Here is a 19,836-nt window from a genome sequence, read left to right on the forward strand (position 1 = left end):
GTGCTACCATAACATTTTTTAGGTAATGTCCCAGCAGCATGTGGAGACCACATGGTGGCAAAATGACACAGCCTGGAGTTGGCACCAGTATGAGGAGACCAAAATGTTTCAGAATGACCAAGCCTGGAGGTGGCAGCAGCAAGAGTAGACCATATAGTGAAAGAAAGACACAGGAGGTGGCGGCAGCCTGACCAGACCTGACGTGACCTGACCAGACCAAAGGGCCTCACAATTTAAAAGATTGCAGATTTTTTTTTAAATTGCATGTGGCCATGTCAACATCCTCCGGATACCTGATGAAAAACTACCACACCGCAGAGTAGCTGATTTTCCCCCCAACAGTCCGCACTGATTGACTAATACTGCCGCCAACTCAAGGGACCCCTGTTACACTACCTCCCAGGCAGGTAGGCTGCCACGAAGCAGGTGGTCTACCCTGGGCATGTTTGGCTCCAGACTTTCCCACTGCTACCACCATGCTGACTCGCAACCATGCTACTACCTTGCTGGCTCAACTGCTGCCTCATGGGCAACTCTTTTCCTGATGATGAAGCCCCTTCTGCACCTGGCTCCCAAGTGCGATCGGCTTCATCATCATCGAGTTGTGTCAGCACATCACTGATGTCCTCCTCAGGTTCCTCAACAGTGTGTGCTTCAGGAACCTGAACGCTCCCAACACCACCTACCATGCCACTCTCCTCATCACTACTTGTCCGCCTAGCTAAGGAAGCAGGAGATGTCTCCTCCACTTCTTGGCTGGGCTGCTGACTGTCCTCTAGTAGATCATCCTGACTAAAAAGTGGAGCTGAACCCACAGCATAGGATATTTCTATGGGGGTGGGAACAGCATTGGACAGAGGCAATTGGAGGACAGGGACTGCTCCCGGGCCATGCCAACTGATGGTTGTGTCTGAGGAACCCACTGACTGTTGACTGGGGGTGTGAGATGTCACTTGTGATGAAGTGGATGACCGAGTTAACCAGTCAATGATAGCAGATGGGTTGCTGGTCGAGATACGACCACTAGCTGACACCAGGAGCTCAGGCCTCTCGCTGCGATTCCTGCTGCCACTCGCCCCTAGTCTGCTGTGACCTCTTCCTGCGCCTGATTTAGGTCTCTGCACTCCTCTGTGCATGTCTTGGCACTTCTTTGCCTGACGTACTTAGTGCGTATATGAGGGGAGTACAATATGGTACAACACTTAGATATTCATATGTGGGAGTTCAATGCACTCCAGTACGCTTTAAACAGTATTTGTCCACAACACCAGCAGGTGTGTACTTTTGGGCAGGTGTGTACTTTTGGCTCTCCTTTTACAGTAACTAGGCCCTTGAGACTTTAACAGGAACAAAATGGTACAACACGTAGATGTACGTATGTGGTATGCACTTATGAGAGGAGGACAATGCACTCAAGTACGCCAGCCGGTGTGTACTTTTGCCTGGCCTTTCACAGTATCTAGGCTCTTGAGACTTCAACAGGAACAAAATAGTACACCACATAGATGTAAGTATGTGGTATGCACTTATGAGGGGAGGACAATGCACTCCAGTACATTTAAAAAAGTATTTGTGTACAACACCAGGCGGTGTGTACTTTTGCCCGGCCTTTCACGGCATCTAGGCCCTTGAGACTTTAACAGGAACAAAATAGTACACCACTTAGATGTAAGTATCTGGTATGCACTTATGAGAGGAGGACAGTATGCTTAAAAAAGTATTTGTGTACAACACCAGCAGTACACACCAGTGCTGCAGCACACAGTCGTTGTGTACTACACCCAAAATTGCTCTCTGTCCCGCTTTGTAATAGAACGCTGTAGTGACTGGGAGGTGAATCGCTGCTGTAAAAAGCTTTTCTGGCCAACACACAGTGCTGTCTGTCTATCTCTCTGCAATGAAAGGCTGAAGTAACTGGCTGCAATGTGGCTGCTGATTATATATAGGGCTTTGGCATCACAGTGGTGACTGGCTGCTGATAGGCTGCATGCTGCATGTGTGCATCCCGCCTACCCATGTCCTTTAACCACTTTACACAGTTTGGTTTCATCTGCAAATAATATTTCCTGGGCAAGTTCATCAATAAATATAAAATGGGTTTTCCTATTTCCCTAATCAGATTCTAACAGGAGTAATAATCTCTCAGGAAGCCTTGGAAAATGGGTTTTCTTTGGCTCTATAACTAGTTCGTGGAAGGGAGGAACCACGGACTACAATTAAAATAAAAAAAGAATATTTATTGTGACTAAAATAATGGTTGTGTTTTGAGAAGTGTTCACTTCTTTTCCTCAGGTCCATACGTAACAGCATAAATGCACATGTTTTTGCCATGTTCACATAAAAAAAGACTTTTAGTCTCTAAACGCATTTGTGGTTGTCCGCCCACCATCCCCAACCCCCCCCCTCCGCTAGGACCCCCCCCCACGATCAACATGCCTTCATGCCCACAGACATGAAAGGAGGTGGTGTGGCGTGATGTCACGAGGGGGCATGGCGTGACATCACATTTCCAGTCCTGGAACCACAGAGCTTTCAAAGACTGAAGAAGCAGCCCTGCATGGAATGCAGGTGCTGCATGGAGATCGCAGGGAGTCTGTGATCAGACATCTTTTCCCCTATCCTTTGGCTGGAATACCCCTTTAAGTGGAAAGGCAGCATCCATAATGTCTATAAAACATTGTCTCAGTAATATTGGGTCACCACACTACTACTGAAGTTACATGAGAAAGGTCTACCCAGGACTTGACAATACTGTCCCTCGATAATGAATTATTAGAAGAACGTTCTTTTTCATGATTTTTTAAACTGAAAATATTAGAACTCCAACCACTGCACATATATATACGAGAAAGCTGTCCATTACATTGGAGGCTCTGTTACAGTCTTGGGCACAGTCAAAACATTTAGCATTGGGTTTTGTTAAGAGAGAAAATGCTTGAAGTATTATCACAGCATTTTTCACCACAAACTTTTTATTTTACTTTAGAAACAGCCCTTATTAAATTTACTTAAGTATTCTTCATAATGACTTGTTGTAAGAATTGAGAGTGTGGCTTAAGTAGTTTAATAGGAGATACAATAGGAATTAAGTGTTATTATTTATTTACCACAAGAAAAATAAAACATGTACTAAAAAAAGACAAATATATAAATGTAAATTTTAGTTTGTATTATTGATGATACTATGGAGCCCCATCTTTGTAGCAATGGATATTCTCATGCTGGTAATTTTACCTCTGTAATTTACTTCCTGAATCAATTGTACCAATTCAACAATAAAAATGATTCAAATTAGATTAGTGTTCCTACCATGTCCTAAGTTTTGTGTAAGGGGTAGGTGCTTTTATGATCTGCATCATATTCTTTCTTTCAGCTACAAAATAAAGACTGTTACATCATTCTTTGATGAGGTCTTCTAACAGTGGTGGGGAGGTATACACTATTTGATTAAATGATTTGCTGAGAACCTCAACTTTTCCTATAGCAGTTATGCAATTTAAAATGATATATATATATATATATATATATATATATATATATATATATATATATCTTTGCACTTGCAGTGTCTTTGTAGTTGCGTGGCAGGCATGGCAGCGTGCAGGTATGGCACTTCGTTATTTTTATTTTTTTTCTATAATCAGTCTGTGTACTGCTAGATGAAGTAGTGAATTTATATATATATATATATATATATATATATATATATATATATATATATACTGTATATCTAAGATTAAAATAAAGAAATGTAAGAGGAGACAAGATTGACATATTGTCATTCATTCTCATAGAAGTAAAAGAAGCCAGAATAATCTGCTCTCCATGAGAAATCTTTTTACAGCTACTAAAGGATTACTCTCACTATAAAATTATTATTCTCAATTTTTGCCCTATCCACAGTTACATATATCTAAATAAAGGTCATATTAGTGTTAAAACATTGTAATTTTACATTGCTACAATAACTACCTAAAAAAAGGTCATCACTATCGACAGTGAACCCTCTTAGAGAAGACCACAAACATTGCATTGAAAAGTCGTCTTCTGCAAGGATGGACTTTAAAAGAAAATGACCACTTTGCATAATGTCTGGTGGACTGAAAATCCCTCACATGAAAACTTGTCTGGTTGAGGGGGTGGTCTTCTCAAATGAGTGTATATCACAGTTGCTTAAGAGCTTTTCAGTTTGAATGAAGATTGGATTTTGGAATATACTTCTTTATTCTATATATAATACCCAGTGCAAAAAAAGCACTTCTGCCTACTGTACCATGACCTTCATTCCTCTTGTATTGATAATAAGATCCAACAATTGCAAGTTTTAAAGAGCAAGATCTCTTTTCCCTTATTTATAATCTTAGGTTAGGTTCAAATGGGCGTCAGTGGAAGTTCCATCACTTTTCACAGCAAGAATAGTGCAGCATGCAGTGTACATTTTGCCTATAAAACATCAGTCACTACACTCTGAGGCAGTGAGGTCAATTGGGCACTGTTGGTATATGTTTTAGGGCAATTCTTCATGGTAACATTATAAACAAAGTCCTCAGGGAAAGTTTGAAAATAAATGTGAAAGGTATAATGTGAAAGGTATAATACTTTCACAAGAACAGAAGCATAGGGCAGTCTCCAGGTATGATGCTGAAGTTTTCTTTATTGAAACAAATCAACCAACAGAACTGGAAGAGACATCACAGATGGGTATACAGGGAAGCTATAGTCCGGGTTATAATACCGTTTCATGCTGTCAAAGTGCTTCTACTGGCCCACTTGAAGTTGAGCCACTATAACAGTGTGAAATGGCACTGTAGCCCGGTGTATACCTCCTGTATACCCATCCATGATGTCTCTTCCAGCACTGTTTGTCCATACCTGGTGAGTGCCCTATTCATCTGTTCTTGTGGAAATATTATACATGAACTGTTTGCTGTGTGTGCATCCTCAGTATTGCTGGGACAATATCTTGCTTTACTGGGTGTGTTACTGAAATTATCAATCCACCTGTGACAGCATAGATATACAGTGCCGTATCAAAAGTACTTTTTGTGGATAAATGTGAAAGGGACCCTACAGCATATCCCTCCCCAATAAGTGGCAAGGGTGATGCTGTTGAGAAAAAACACTGGAAAAGATGCAGCACTACATTTGCGCCACAGCCCCCTCATTCTTAGGATTGGTTTGAGCCCTAGAGATCAGACCCCCAGTGATCATAAAATGAAGGTATATCCTAGTAATATGTCAATACTTTAGAAGATGGTAATAACCATTAAGATCTCCTAATAAGTTTACTTGCAATCTAAATGCATCACAATGTGCCAAAGCGTATGCCAAACTTATCCATACTGCATTGACAAACTTAGTATGTAACATTAGAATTATAAATTGTCAATATTGTGTTATGTACAGTACATTGGACTTGTAACAGATAGGAAAGAATAAAAGAATAAAACATTTCCACTAAATTTTAATGGAATTGTTAATTAAGTTATTAAACATAGCTATGCATAGCCTGAAATAATAAATTATATATTGCCTGCACATTTTAAATTACATTGTAGTGTACTATGTATTTCCAGATATTGAGCGCCAAGCATTACCTACAGCAAAATAAAAGGTAATTTAAATAAATTAATAATTTCCTGGCTGCACAGCTGCAAAAATAGAAGAGGGCATCCTCTGGAGAGAATGTGAGGAACAGATAACACACAAACAAAGAAAAGCATAAAAGCATAAAAAAAATCCTTACCCTGGCACTGGAATCCTTGTTTTCCAATTCCCCTGTGGAGATGAAAGAACAAATAGGATTCATTAGATGAATATGGAATGGGAATAATATAGAATATGTCATCATCAAACTTTATGTTAATATCCATATACGTTTAGAATGTATAGTTATAATATCATTAACCTGTAATCATAAACCCAGCAATTAATGCAATAGAATGATCAATCTGTTAAACATACAAACAGTATAGATTAATAGTACATTCCAAGGAAACCCCTGGGTCTCTAGAAGAAGCCAAACATTGAAAAAGCTGACACATGCAAATATTATTAAAAACATTTAAGTCCAGTAACCATTAAGGTATACACAACATCCTGTCAGGTATCCTATATAGGACCATGACCACCACCCACCGGGCAAAGTCCCAAATACAACAGAAGCTTCAAACATATACACAATTGAGTCTAGAGTTACTATATATCCGAATGATGAAAAAACAATAATGGTCAAGTAAATATCACCATGGACCTGGACATCAGATACCTGGTGGGGGAAAGAAGGCCACCCATATCGCTAGTGTGATGTCCTGGTACATGACCATTCTCATTTTTTATTATCAGGACATATATATAGACTCTATTGTGTATAGGTTCTTATCTTCTGTTGTATTTGGGACTTTGTCTGGTGCTATGGCCCTGGTTATAAGTGCTTTTAGTAATATTTGCACATCTTTGGCTGCTTTTAGAAACCCAGAGGGTTTCTTAGCATCATGTACTGTATTAGAGTGAATTCACACCACGTTTTTGCAATACAGTTCCCGTATCAGGTTTTTGAGGAAAAACGGATTCCTCAAAACCTGACTAAACTGTATCAAAACGTGTGTGCAAATTTTAACTCGTATACAGTTAAAAACCGTATATGGTTTGAAAAATGACATCCGGTTGCATCCATTTTTTAAGGAAAAAACGTATAGGTTTTTAACTTTTCACTCCATTTTGAATAAAGTTTCACTTGTTTGATTGAAATTCCAAGAAAAAAAACTGTGCAAAGTCAAAAACCGTATGGTGAAAACCGGATGGAACTGTATGCACATACAGTTCTGTACGGTTCCCATTGACTCCCATGTTTAAAAAAAGTATACTGTTTAATACAGTTTTTCAACCGTGGTAGACTACGGTTTTGGGTACAGGAAAAAAAACTGACATTTGGCATACAGTTTTCAATGGAGAGTCAATGCATACGTTTTCCAATACGGTTCCATACGGTTTTCACATAGAAAACGTATACGGGAACTGTATTGCAAAAACGTGGTGTGAATGCAGCCTTAGTCTGTATTGTTTGAATGTAATAATAAGAATAAATATTGATCATTATATTATATTCCTTGCTAACATGTGCAGTTCTTTTTGTGCATGAAACTCTTTCTTCTTATAAATACTTTCCAAGAGTTATTCTATCTGACAGGATATAACTATTTTCAACTCCCAATATGCGCTATTTGTATATAGTACTTGCTAATTGACCCAGCATGTCCAGGAGACCTCCCAAACTCCCAGAGAAGTATGTAAACATCCTGGCATCTTCTGTAAATATTCACTGTATTCTTTTTGGGGACTGATTAAGGGGGTCTTAAGTACTATTTGTGATCTAAATCACGTTATATCTAAATGCCCTAAGTACGGCTAGAGTATAAGGTAAAATACCTTTTTATGATGTGCACAGCTTTATGAACATGTTTTCCGTGCTACAGCTTCACACCATTTTTTGATTGCTGAGAGTTGAACACAAGTTTGGCCACAGTTTTGGGATGAGAATCACTAAATGACGTCAGAAAATATGTCGCCACTAAATATTTTCTAATATTATCATGGATACCCAGATGGAAAAGAGAAAACCAGTCTGAACTGTGTACAGTTAGATCAGTGTTTCTCAATTCCAGTCCTCAGGGCCCCCTAACAGGTCATGTTTTCAGGATTTCCTTAGTCTTTCACAGGGGATATAATTGTGGTGATGCCTGATTAACTGACCATAATTATGTCACCTGTGAAAGACTTAGGAAGTTAGATCTTCTATATCAAAAATTCCAATCCAGGTTTAACGTTAAGCATTCAACACAACACAACTTGACCATTCTGCTGTGGTGGCTAATCTGATAGACACCTTCTGTGCATAATGCGTAGTGGGGCATGTAATCCCTCCAGTGCTCTACAGAGTGAAGCATGTACTTTTTTCCAGACTCAAGCTGCCCTCTGTGATCCCGTGCCAACAGATTACCAGTATATACATCCCTGCCTATAAAGATTACAATAACATGTACCCACTGAATTCTGCAGGTTATGTATGCATAGTAATAGGGCATGATCAGTGTCAATTGACAGAGTACCACATTGATGACAATGCTACTTGTGCTATTACCTGTTACACCATAAGTATGGGTACCACTAGCTACAGTACCTATCACTCCTCACTGACCTGATCTTGTCCTCCTTCTCCCTAACATAAGGATTGGCAGATGTCTTCCTTGCTACTCCAATACTCTCTATTAACTGCCAGGTAATTAACCTTCCCTGGGCAGATTAGGCCCAGAACAGGATGTATTTACATCCTGATTACATGAATACTGTTGAAAGAGATGCGGCGGTGCCATATTCCAAATGATGAAAGTTGCTCTTGGCCTTTCCTAAGAATAGAGCATTTATATTTTGGTCCAGAAAATATTTTGTTCCTCTTACACATAACAGAACTCAACGTATCAATAGACAGCCCTGGCACACTGATGTGACAAAATAACTTAGGCAAGCCTCTGGGGTTGCAGAGTGTCGTTGTAAGAAAACCCAATGCACATAAGACTTTACAGCATACAAACAAGCACTCCTCACCTTTAAATCTGCACTAACTTCTACTAAACATAACTACTTTACTACCATCATATCCTCTCTTTAACACCTTTAACTCCCTCCTCTGTCCACCCCAACCACCACCCACGTCTCTCATCTCAACAGATGACTTTGCTACATCCTTCAAACACTCGATCAACACCATCAGGAAAAGCTTTACTTTACAGCCCTCACAACCCATCTTCACATGAACCCAGTGCCCCTCCCCAATGATTCACTTCTCCACCATTACTGAAGACAAGCTCTCCAAACTACTTTCCTCTTCACAACTCACCACCTGTGCACGTGCCCCAATCCCATCCCAACTAATCTCTAACTTGACTACAGTATTCATCCCGGCCCAAACTCATCTCTTCAATATATCAAGAAACACTGGTACTTCCTTCATTCCTTCATCATTCAAACATGCAACCATCACACCCATCCTCAAAAAAACATCTCTTGATCCATCCTCCTTGTCCAGCTACTGCCCAATCTCGCTTCTTTCCTTTGCTTCAAAACTTCTTGAAGAACATGTCTATCTTGAACAGTCCTCCCACCTCTCATCCAACTCATTCTTTGACCACCTGCAATCTGGCTTCCTTCCCCACCATTCTATTGAAACCGCCCTAACCAAGGTGGCCAATGATCTGATGACTACAAAAGCTGAACTACAATACTCTGTTCTTCTCCTCCTTGACCTCTCCTCTGCCTTTGACACAGTCAATCACTCTCTCCTATTTTAGCCTATTTTATCTCCTCCCTAGGCATCACAAAGCCCTCTCCTGAATACCTCACCAGCCGCACATTCAGCGTCTCCCACTCTCATGTTATCTCCCCACTCTCTGTGTTGGAGTCCCCCAGGGCTCTGTCCTGGAGCCCCTACTCTTCTCTATATACACCCTCAGCCTTTGACAGATTATAGAATCCCATTGCTTCAAGTACTACCTCTGTGCTGGTCACTCTCAAATCATCCTCTCCAGCATTGATGTCACCTCCATCCTATCTAAAATCCCAGATTGAATGTCAGCTCTATCTTTTTTTTCTCCCCCCCGCTTTCTCAAACTCAACATGGAAATAACGGAATTCATAATTTTCCCTTCATCTTGCTCCAACCCCCCACCTGCTCTATCAATCACAGTCAATGGCTCTACCCTCTCTCCAGCACCCCAAGTCCGCTGCCGTGGGGTCACTTTTGACTCGGCACTGTCTTTCATACCACACATCCAGACCCTTACCACTGCCTGTCGCCTTCACCTCAGAACCATCTCTTCAATCCCCTCATTCCTTAACTTTGACTCAACTTTAGACTACTGCAAAATCATCCTCTGCGGCTTTCCATTAAAAACACTTGCTCCCTCCAATCATTTCTCAACTCTGTGGCTCGATTAATCCACCTCTCACCTTGCTTCTCTTTTGCCTCTTCCCTGTGTCAATCCCTTCACTGGCTACCCGTTGCCCAACAAATTCAATTTAAACTGTTCACCATACAAGGCCATCCACAACCTGTCCCCTCCATCTCTGACCTGATCTCCCTATACCACCCTACACGTAATCTCCGATCATCTCAAGACGTCCGCCTATGCTCCCACCTGGTCTGCACTCCAATGACCGTCTCCAAGATTTCTCCCTAGCTTCCTCCATACATTGGAACTCTCTACCCTGGTACATCCGGGTCTAATCCACCATCAAGACCTTCAAAAGCATCCTGAAGACCCATCTATTGAAGTAAGCCTACAACCCTCAATAATCCTGCTGCTGCTGCACCATTAACGACTGTTCTACTACCTGCTCACAGATGACCCCCTCACCTACTATTCCTTCCCCTCATCTTGTACATTGTAAGCCCTTGTGGGCTGGGCCCTCTCCCCCTCAATATTAGTCGTCAAGTTACTCTGTGTAATGCTCAATGTTCCCATGTTAGTGTTATGCACTGTTACCATCATCATATGTAAAGTGCCCTGGAACCAAGGGTGCTATATAAATAAATAAATATAATAATAATCATTTTTTAACCATTTTTTAGACCTCTGCTTGAAGTAGTTTGCTGTACAAAGCAACAATTTTGTAACACAAACATGGTGTTGATGCATAACAATACTTGAGTTGTTTTCTAATGTGTTTGGGTTGATGAGGGGAGCCATAACTTTTTAAATTTTTTTTTTTTTAGGATGCAGGGCTTAAGTTCTGTATGTTGGATGATGGGAAACAGTGTCAAAGCCTAGACTCAACATGTTGTTACCTGAGGTGCCATATGGTGAAAACACTGATGATATTGTACATTCCATTTATGTCTGTGTAGTACAAATTATTCTTACAAATTTTTATTATCTTATTAAGATATCTGGCCGTTCTTCAAATAATTTTTTATATATTGTGACGATTCCTCCTTGGGGATTAGCTCTGGGATCGTCCTGGACCACACCACAGGATGCGTTTCTTCTCAATAAACCAGCAAACAAACAGTTCTAATGCAAATCTGGCACCTTGCCAGTTTTATTAGACAGGTTGCAGGGAAAGAAATAAACAAAAAGCAGGAACAAACAAAATCCTAGACCGTCTGGTCACTGACTACACAGATCAGCTTGTCCTGACTAACAACCGCTGAGCTTCCCTCAGCCGGTTAAACTTATGTCCCCTGCAACCTTCTACTCACAATGTCACTCTCTTTGAGCCCCTCATAGCTCGGGCTGTGTACTCCTCAGCAGGCTCTGTCTCTTCCCTACAGCCCACACGCTGTCTCCTAGGAAGAGCCTAGATTAGACTGAGTCTCCATCTCATATACACTTCCCTTCCTTCCTGCCTCATTACTTAAGAAGCAGGTGAGAGCTTCTGCAGGGTGAGCCAAGGAAATACACCCTTTCCTTGCCACACTGCCACAATATGTATCCATTTGATTACTTTAATATGTTTTTTAACCTACTGTACTGTTTACCAAATACTGTAACTTTTCTTACTGATGTATCAAATGCATTATTTCTCTGTGTCCATTCAAAATAATAGTAACTGTGGTCACACAATACCCCAGACGGGTTTACATATATACATTGCATCAGGGTACTCACCGAAATGATGCAAAAACTAATGCAACAATTCAATTGTCATCAGGCATTGTTCTTTTGAAACATTTTAGGGCAGGGTAACAAAATGTTGCAGGACATGTTTTCCTATCTGGTATCTGCACCAGTCTAATGTACTCACTAAAATGCCAGATGCCTAGATGCCTTGAGTGATCCCATTGAAACGATCTATTCTAGCATCAATTTCTTTACCACTCCAAAGGTAAATTGTTCTGGATCGCCAGACAAGTGGCAAGGGAGCCATAGGATTAGCTATGTTATAATGTAGGGGGAAACCCCAATTACGATGTTTTGTGTTTTATCCACAATTAGGACATTTGTTTATACGTTGGTCTACATTTAGCTAATGGTTTATTAAGCACTTTAGCCACATCAGTTATTAACAGAATAGCAATGATAGATCCATTTTTTTTAAATGAATTCCAAGAAATTCTGACACCCCCATTACATTTTGACAAGGTCCTTCAAGTTTTCATCATGGTTTCTGTATTTTTGACAGCAAGACTAATGTTGCAGACAATCAATGCTATTCTTGATGTAAAAAACTATGGAATCCTGCCATAATGGATCAAATCAAAATGGGAACAGAGACAAAATCTTCTAATAATAAAACTTGAGTACTTACTGTAAATTGTTTTAAATGCAAAAAAAGACGATTTATCATTATCTCATAGAGTATATAGATATATTACCTCATCATCTATGCAGATTTAGTTCACAGAAAAAGGAGCCATACTTTAAATCTAATAATGTACATTAAGAAAGCCTATGGAAAAGTGCACATACTTAAAAAATATAAAAAAAAATATTTTACAATGTGTAAACACAGATTTAGAATGTACTGTTCCTCTGACATAAAAAAAACCCTCCATAATAAATGTGATGTAAACAGCGTTGTCACGATGCCGGCTGGCAGGTAGTGGACCCTCTGTGCCAGAGAGGGATTGGCGTGGACCGTGCTAGTGGACCGGTTCTAAGCCACTACTGGTTTTCACCAGAGCCCGCCGCAAAGCGGGATGGTCTTGCTGCGGCGGTAGTGACCAGGTCGTATCCACTAGCAACGGCTCACCTCTCTGGCTGCTGAAGATAGGCGCGGTACAAGGGAGTAGGCAGAAGCAAGGTCGGACGTAGCAGAAGGTCGGGGCAGGCAGCAAGGATCGTAGTCAGGGGCAACGGCAGAAGGTCTGGAAACACAGGCAAGGAACACACAAGGAACGCTTTCACTGGCACTAAGGCAACAAGATCCGGCAAGGGAGTGCAAGGGAAGTGAGGTAATATAGGGAAGTGCACAGGTGAAAACCCTAATTGGAACCACTGCGCCAATCAGCGGCGCAGTGGCCCTTTAAATCGCAGAGACCCGGCGCGCGCGCGCCCTAGGGAGCGGGGCTGCGCGCGCCGGGAAAGAACAGACGGGGAGCGAGTCAGGTAGGGGAGCCGGGGTGCGCATCGCGAGCGGGCGCTACCCGCATCGCGAATCGCATCCCGGCTGGCAGCAGGATCGCAGCGCCCCGGGTCAGAGGACGTGACCGGAGCGCTGCAGCGGAGGGAGTGAAGCGAGCGCTCCGGGGAGGAGCGGGGACCCGGAGCGCTCGGCGTAACAGTACCCCCCCCCTTGGGTCTCCCCCTCTTCTTGGAGCCTGAGAACCTGAGGAGCAGACTTTTGTCAAGGATGTTGTCCTCAGGTTCCCAGGATCTCTCTTCAGGACCACAACCCTCCCAGTCTACTAAAAAAAAATTTTTCCCTCTGACCTTTTTGGCAGCCAAAATTTCCTTGACCGAGAAGACGTCCGAGGAGCCGGAAACAGGAGTGGGAGGAACAGATTTGGGAGAAAAACGGTTGAGGATGAGTGGTTTGAGAAGAGAGACGTGAAAGGCATTAGGGATACGAAGAGAAGGAGGAAGAAGAAGTTTATAAGAGACAGGATTAATTTGACACAAAATTTTGAAAGGACCAAGATAGCGTGGTCCCAACTTGTAGCTAGGGACACGGAAGCGGACATATTTAGCGGAGAGCCATACCTTGTCTCCAGGGGAAAAAACGGGGGGAGCTCTTCTTTTCTTATCCGCGAACCTCTTCATGCGTGAAGAAGCCTGTAAGAGAGAATTTTGGGTCTCTCTCCATATAATGGAAAGGTCACGAGAAATTTCATCCACAGCGGGCAGACCAGAGGGCAAGGGGGTAGGGAGGGGGGGAAGAGGGTGACGGCCGTACACCACGAAAAATGGGGATTTGGAGGAAGATTCAGAGACCCTGAAGTTATACGAAAATTCGGCCCATGGAAGGAGATCTGCCCAGTCATCCTGGCGGGAGGAAACAAAATGTCGCAAATAATCACCCAGGATCTGGTTAATTCTTTCTACTTGTCCATTGGACTGGGGATGATATGCAGAGGAAAAATTTAATTTAATCTTGAGTTGTTTACAGAGAGCCCTCCAGAATTTAGACACGAATTGGACCCCTCTATCCGAGACAATCTGCGTAGGCAACCCGTGAAGACGAAAAATGTGTACAAAAAATTGTTTAGCCAACTGAGGCGCAGAAGGAAGACCAGGAAGAGGGATGAAATGTGCCATTTTGGAGAATCGATCAACGGCCACCCAAATAACGGTGTTGCCACGGGAAGGGGGTAAATCAGTAATAAAATCCATACCAATCAGAGACCAAGGCTGTTCGGGGACAGGCAGAGGATGAAGAAAACCAGCGGGCTTCTGGCGAGGAGTCTTATCCCGGGCACAGATAGTGCAGGCTCGCACAAAGTCCCCAACATCCGTCTCCAGAGTCGGCCACCAATAGAAGCGGGAGATGAGTTGCACAGATTTCTTGATGCCCGCATGACCTGCGAGATGGGAGGAGTGACCCCATTTGAGGATTCCGAGGCGTTGGCGTGGAGAAACAAAGGTCTTTCCTGGAGGAGTCTGCCTGATGGAGGCAGGAGAAGTGGAGATCAGGCAGTCAGGTGGAATGATGTGTTGCGGAGGGAGATCAACTTCTGAGGCATCCGAGGAACGAGAGAGAGCATCGGCCCTAATGTTCTTATCGGCAGGACGAAAGTGAATCTCAAAATTAAATCGGGCAAAGAACAGAGACCACCGGGCCTGGCGAGGATTCAGCCGTTGGGCCGACTGGAGGTAGGAGAGGTTCTTGTGGTCGGTGTAGATAATAACAGGAAATCTTGATCCCTCCAGCAGATGCCTCCATTCCTCAAGTGCTAATTTAATGGCTAGAAGCTCTCGATCCCCGATGGAGTAGTTCCTCTCCGCTGGAGAGAAGGTCCTAGAGAAAAAACCACAAGTGACAGCATGCCCGGAAGGATTTTTTTGTAGAAGAACAGCTCCAGCTCCTACTGAGGAGGCATCAACCTCCAATAGGAAGGGTTTGGAAGGGTCAGGTCTGGAGAGCACGGGAGCCGAAGAAAAGGCAGACTTGAGTCGTTTAAAGGAGTCTTCTGCTTGAGGAGGCCAGGACTTGGGATCAGCATTTTTCTTGGTTAAAGCCACGATAGGAGCCACAATGGTAGAAAAATGTGGAATAAATTGCCTGTAATAATTGGCGAACCCCAAAAAGCGTTGGATAGCACGGAGTCCGGAGGGGCGTGGCCAATTTAAGACGGCAGAGAGTTTGTCTGGATCCATCTGTAGTCCCTGGCCAGAGACCAAATATCCTAGAAAAGGAAGAGATTGGCATTCAAACAGACATTTCTCAATTTTGGCATAGAGTTGGTTGTCACGAAGTCTCTGAAGAACCATACGGACATGCTGGCGGTGTTCTTCTAGATTGGCAGAAAAAATTAGGATATCGTCCAGATATACCACAACACAGGAGTATAACAGATCACGAAAAATTTCATTGACAAAGTCTTGGAAGACGGCAGGGGCATTGCACAGTCCAAAGGGCATGACCAGATACTCAAAGTGTCCATCTCTGGTGTTAAAAGCCGTTTTCCACTCGTCCCCCTCTCTGATGCGGATGAGGTTATAGGCGCCTCTTAAGTCCAATTTAGTGAAGATGTGGGCACCTTGGAGGCGATCAAAGAGTTCAGAGATGAGGGGTAAGGGGTAGCGGTTCTTAACCGTGATTTTATTAAGACCGCGGTAGTCAATGCAAGGACGTAGGGAGCCATCTTTTTTGGACACAAAGAAAAATCCGGCTCCGGCAGGAGAGGAGGATTTACGGATAAAGCCCTTTTTTAGATTCTCCTGGACGTATTCGGACATGGCAAGAGTCTCTGGGGCAGAGAGAGGATAAATTCTGCCCCGGGGTGGAGTAGTACCCGGGAGGAGGTCGATAGGGCAATCATAAGGCCTGTGAGGAGGTAGAGTCTCAGCTTGTTTTTTGCAGAAAACATCCGCGAAGTCCATATAGGCCTTAGGGAGACCGGTTACTGGAGGAACCACAGAGTTACGGCAAGGGTTACTGGGAACCGGTTTTAGACAGTTCTTGGAACAAGAGGACCCCCAACTCTTGATCTCCCCAGTGGACCAATCCAGGGTTGGGGAATGAAGTTGAAGCCAGGGAAGTCCAAGGAGAATCTCCGAGGTGCAATTGGGGAGGACCAAAAGTTCAATCCTCTCATGATGAGATCCGATGCTCATAAGAAGGGGCTCCGTGCGGAAACGTATGGTACAGTCCAATCTTTCATTATTTACACAATTGATGTAGAGGGGTCTGGCGAGACTGGTCACTGGGATGTTGAACCTGTTGACGAGAGAGGCCAAAATAAAATTTCCTGCAGATCCAGAGTCCAAGAAGGCCACTGTAGAGAAGGAGAAGGCAGAGGCAGACATCCGCACAGGCACAGTAAGACGTGGAGAAGCAGAGTAGACATCAAGGACTGTCTCACCTTTGTGCGGAGTCAGCGTACGTCTTTCCAGGCGGGGAGGACGGATAGGACAATCCCTCAGGAAGTGTTCGGTACTAGCACAGTACAGGCAGAGGTTCTCCATACGGCGTCGTGTCCTCTCTTGAGGTGTCAGGCGAGACCGGTCGACCTGCATAGCCTCCACGGCGGGAGGCACAGGAACAGATTGCAGGGGACCAGAGGAGAGAGGAGCCGAGGAGACGAAACGCCTCGTGCGAACAGAGTCCATATCTTGGCGGAGTTCCTGACGCCTTTCAGAAAAACGCATGTCAATGCGAGTGGCTAGGTGAATAAGTTCATGTAGATTAGCAGGAATTTCTCGTGCGGCCAGAACATCTTTAATGTTGCTGGATAGGCCTTTTTTGAAGGTCGCGCAGAGGGCCTCATTATTCCAGGACAATTCTGAAGCAAGTGTACGGAATTGTACGGCATACTCGCCAACGGAAGAATTACCCTGGACCAGGTTCAACAGGGCAGTCTCAGCAGAAGAGGCTCGGGCAGGTTCCTCAAAGACACTTCGGATTTCCGAGAAGAAGGAGTGTACAGAGGCAGTGACGGGGTCATTGCGGTCCCAGAGCGGTGTGGCCCATGACAGGGCTTTTCCGGACAGAAGACTGACTACGAAAGCCACCTTAGACCTTTCAGTGGGAAACAGGTCCGACATCATCTCCAGATGCAGGGAACATTGGGAAAGAAAGCCACGGCAAAACTTAGAGTCCCCATCAAATTTATCCGGCAAGGATAAGCGTATCCCAGGAGCGGCCACTCGCTGCGGAGGAGGTGCAGGAGCTGGCGGAGGAGATGACTGCTGAAGCTGTGGTAGCAACTGTTGTAGCATAACGGTCAGTTGAGACAGCTGTTGGCCTTGTTGCGCTATCTGTTGTGACTGCTGGGCGACCACCGTGGTGAGGTCAGCGACAACTGGCAGAGGAACTTCAGCGGGATCCATGGCCGGATCTACTGTCACGATGCCGGCTGGCAGGTAGTGGACCCTCTGTGCCAGAGAGGGATTGGCGTGGACCGTGCTAGTGGACCGGTTCTAAGCCACTACTGGTTTTCACCAGAGCCCGCCGCAAAGCGGGATGGTCTTGCTGCGGCGGTAGTGACCAGGTCGTATCCACTAGCAACGGCTCACCTCTCTGGCTGCTGAAGATAGGCGCGGTACAAGGGAGTAGGCAGAAGCAAGGTCGGACGTAGCAGAAGGTCGGGGCAGGCAGCAAGGATCGTAGTCAGGGGCAACGGCAGAAGGTCTGGAAACACAGGCAAGGAACACACAAGGAACGCTTTCACTGGCACTAAGGCAACAAGATCCGGCAAGGGAGTGCAAGGGAAGTGAGGTAATATAGGGAAGTGCACAGGTGAAAACCCTAATTGGAACCACTGCGCCAATCAGCGGCGCAGTGGCCCTTTAAATCGCAGAGACCCGGCGCGCGCGCGCCCTAGGGAGCGGGGCCGCGCGCGCCGGGAAAGAACAGACGGGGAGCGAGTCAGGTAGGGGAGCCGGGGTGCGCATCGCGAGCGGGCGCTACCCGCATCGCGAATCGCATCCCGGCTGGCAGCAGGATCGCAGCGCCCCGGGTCAGAGGACGTGACCGGAGCGCTGCAGCGGAGGGAGTGAAGCGAGCGCTCCGGGGAGGAGCGGGGACCCGGAGCGCTCGGCGTAACAAGCGTGTTTAATACCCAGCAAGATGATTGGAATAAATATGGCTTATATTGATTGTATTATGGTTTACATTTCATTAAAGTTTGTAGTATTAAAGGAAAGTCTATTAGATCTTTGCTAATGAGCTTATGGAATCTTTGACCTTTGAAATTGAACCAAGCATTTGTCTTCCATCAAAATAAATACATTTAACTCTAGAAGAATTATTACTTTGATTTACTTTTCGTGTAAAATATCATTTCTACTTGCTGGAAAAATGTAAATGTGCTACCCATTGTTTCCCTTTACGTCTCTTCAACAGATCTGGTTTCCTATATGGGCATATGGACATAGACTGAGATACTCATTTCTGTTCAACCTAGCCAGTCCAAATATTATATAGATGACCATTTAACTGACAGTTCAATACGTATGGACAGTCCAAATATTATATAGATCAGTGGTTCTCAAAGGATAAAAGTATGTCCGTGGGTACCCCTCGTGTGTAAGTGTGCAAGGAAGTGTGCGGACAAAATAAGTAATAAAAGTACTTAATTTCATAATGGCATGTGCTTACCTTTCTAATGCGATACTAATGCGATACTTAATCCCCTTGTGCAATTATTCCCCCCTCCATTTGAATCCCCTTGTGCCATTATTCCCCACTCCCTCTGATTCCCTTTTTCCATAATCGGATAATGGCAAAAGGGAATCAGAGGTAGGGGAGAATAATGGCACAAGGGGATTAAGATGGAGGGGGCACATAATAATTTCATTACCCCCCTCCATATTAATTCCCTTGTGCCTTTATTCCCCCCTCCCTCTGATCCCCTTTTGCCATTACCCCCCCCCCCATCTTAAAGGGGTACTCCGGTGGAAACAGATTTTTAAATTACTTCTATAAAAAATTCTTAATCCTTCCAGTACTTATTAGCGGCTGTATGCTACAAAGGAAATTATTTTCTTTGGGATTCCTTTTCTGTCATGACCACATTGCTCTCTGCTAACATTTCCGTCCATTTTAGGAACTGTCCAGAGCAGCATATGTTTGCTATGGGGATTTTCTCCTGCTCTGGACAGTTCCTGACATGGACAAAGGTGTCAGCAGAGAGTACTGTGGTCGTGACAGAAAAAAAATCCAAAAAGAAAAGCTCTGTAGTATACAGCCGCTAATAAGTACATGGTAATATTAAGATTTTTTTTTAATAGAAGTAAGTTACAAATCTGTTTAACTTTCTGGCATCAGTTGATTTAAAAAAAAAAAAATTGTTTTCCAACGGAGTAGCCTTTAATCCCCTTGTGCCATTTTTACCCTCTCTGATCCCCCTGGGACATACAATAACACCCTCCCATACTTCGGGGTTACACTTGGTTTAACATGCTTACCAGGCTTGTGTCTATCCCGTTCGGTGGGAGTCTGAGGCCGCACTGACGGGTGACGTCCTTCGGCGCTGTGCCTGTACCATCGCGCAACAACAGGGGCGTCAGGCTCGGCAGCCACTGCAGCTCACGTAAGGTGGCCGCGGCCGCAGCACAATATAGTGACTGCAACGTCCAATGCCCGCTCTGCGCTGACAAATATTGGCCAATGCATGGCTGGTATTTGTCAGCGAATTGCCGTACCCCCGCATAACCCTTGGAGTACCCCTAGGGG

General features: G+C 44.1%; 1 protein-coding gene across 1 annotated transcript in view; it reads right to left on the reverse strand.

Annotated features, from left to right (window-relative positions):
* PRKCG (protein kinase C gamma) overlaps positions 1-19,836 on the reverse strand; it is a 716,084-nt gene that overhangs the window by 657,364 nt on the left and 38,884 nt on the right. Inside the window, exon 2 of the mRNA XM_056544377.1 lies at positions 5,747-5,778. Coding sequence (XP_056400352.1) covers positions 5,747-5,778 — 32 coding nt within the window. The remainder of the gene's footprint in view (positions 1-5,746; positions 5,779-19,836) is intronic.

This window comes from Hyla sarda, chromosome 10 (assembly GCF_029499605.1).
Source record: "Hyla sarda isolate aHylSar1 chromosome 10, aHylSar1.hap1, whole genome shotgun sequence".
Classification (NCBI taxonomy): domain Eukaryota; kingdom Metazoa; phylum Chordata; class Amphibia; order Anura; family Hylidae; genus Hyla; species Hyla sarda.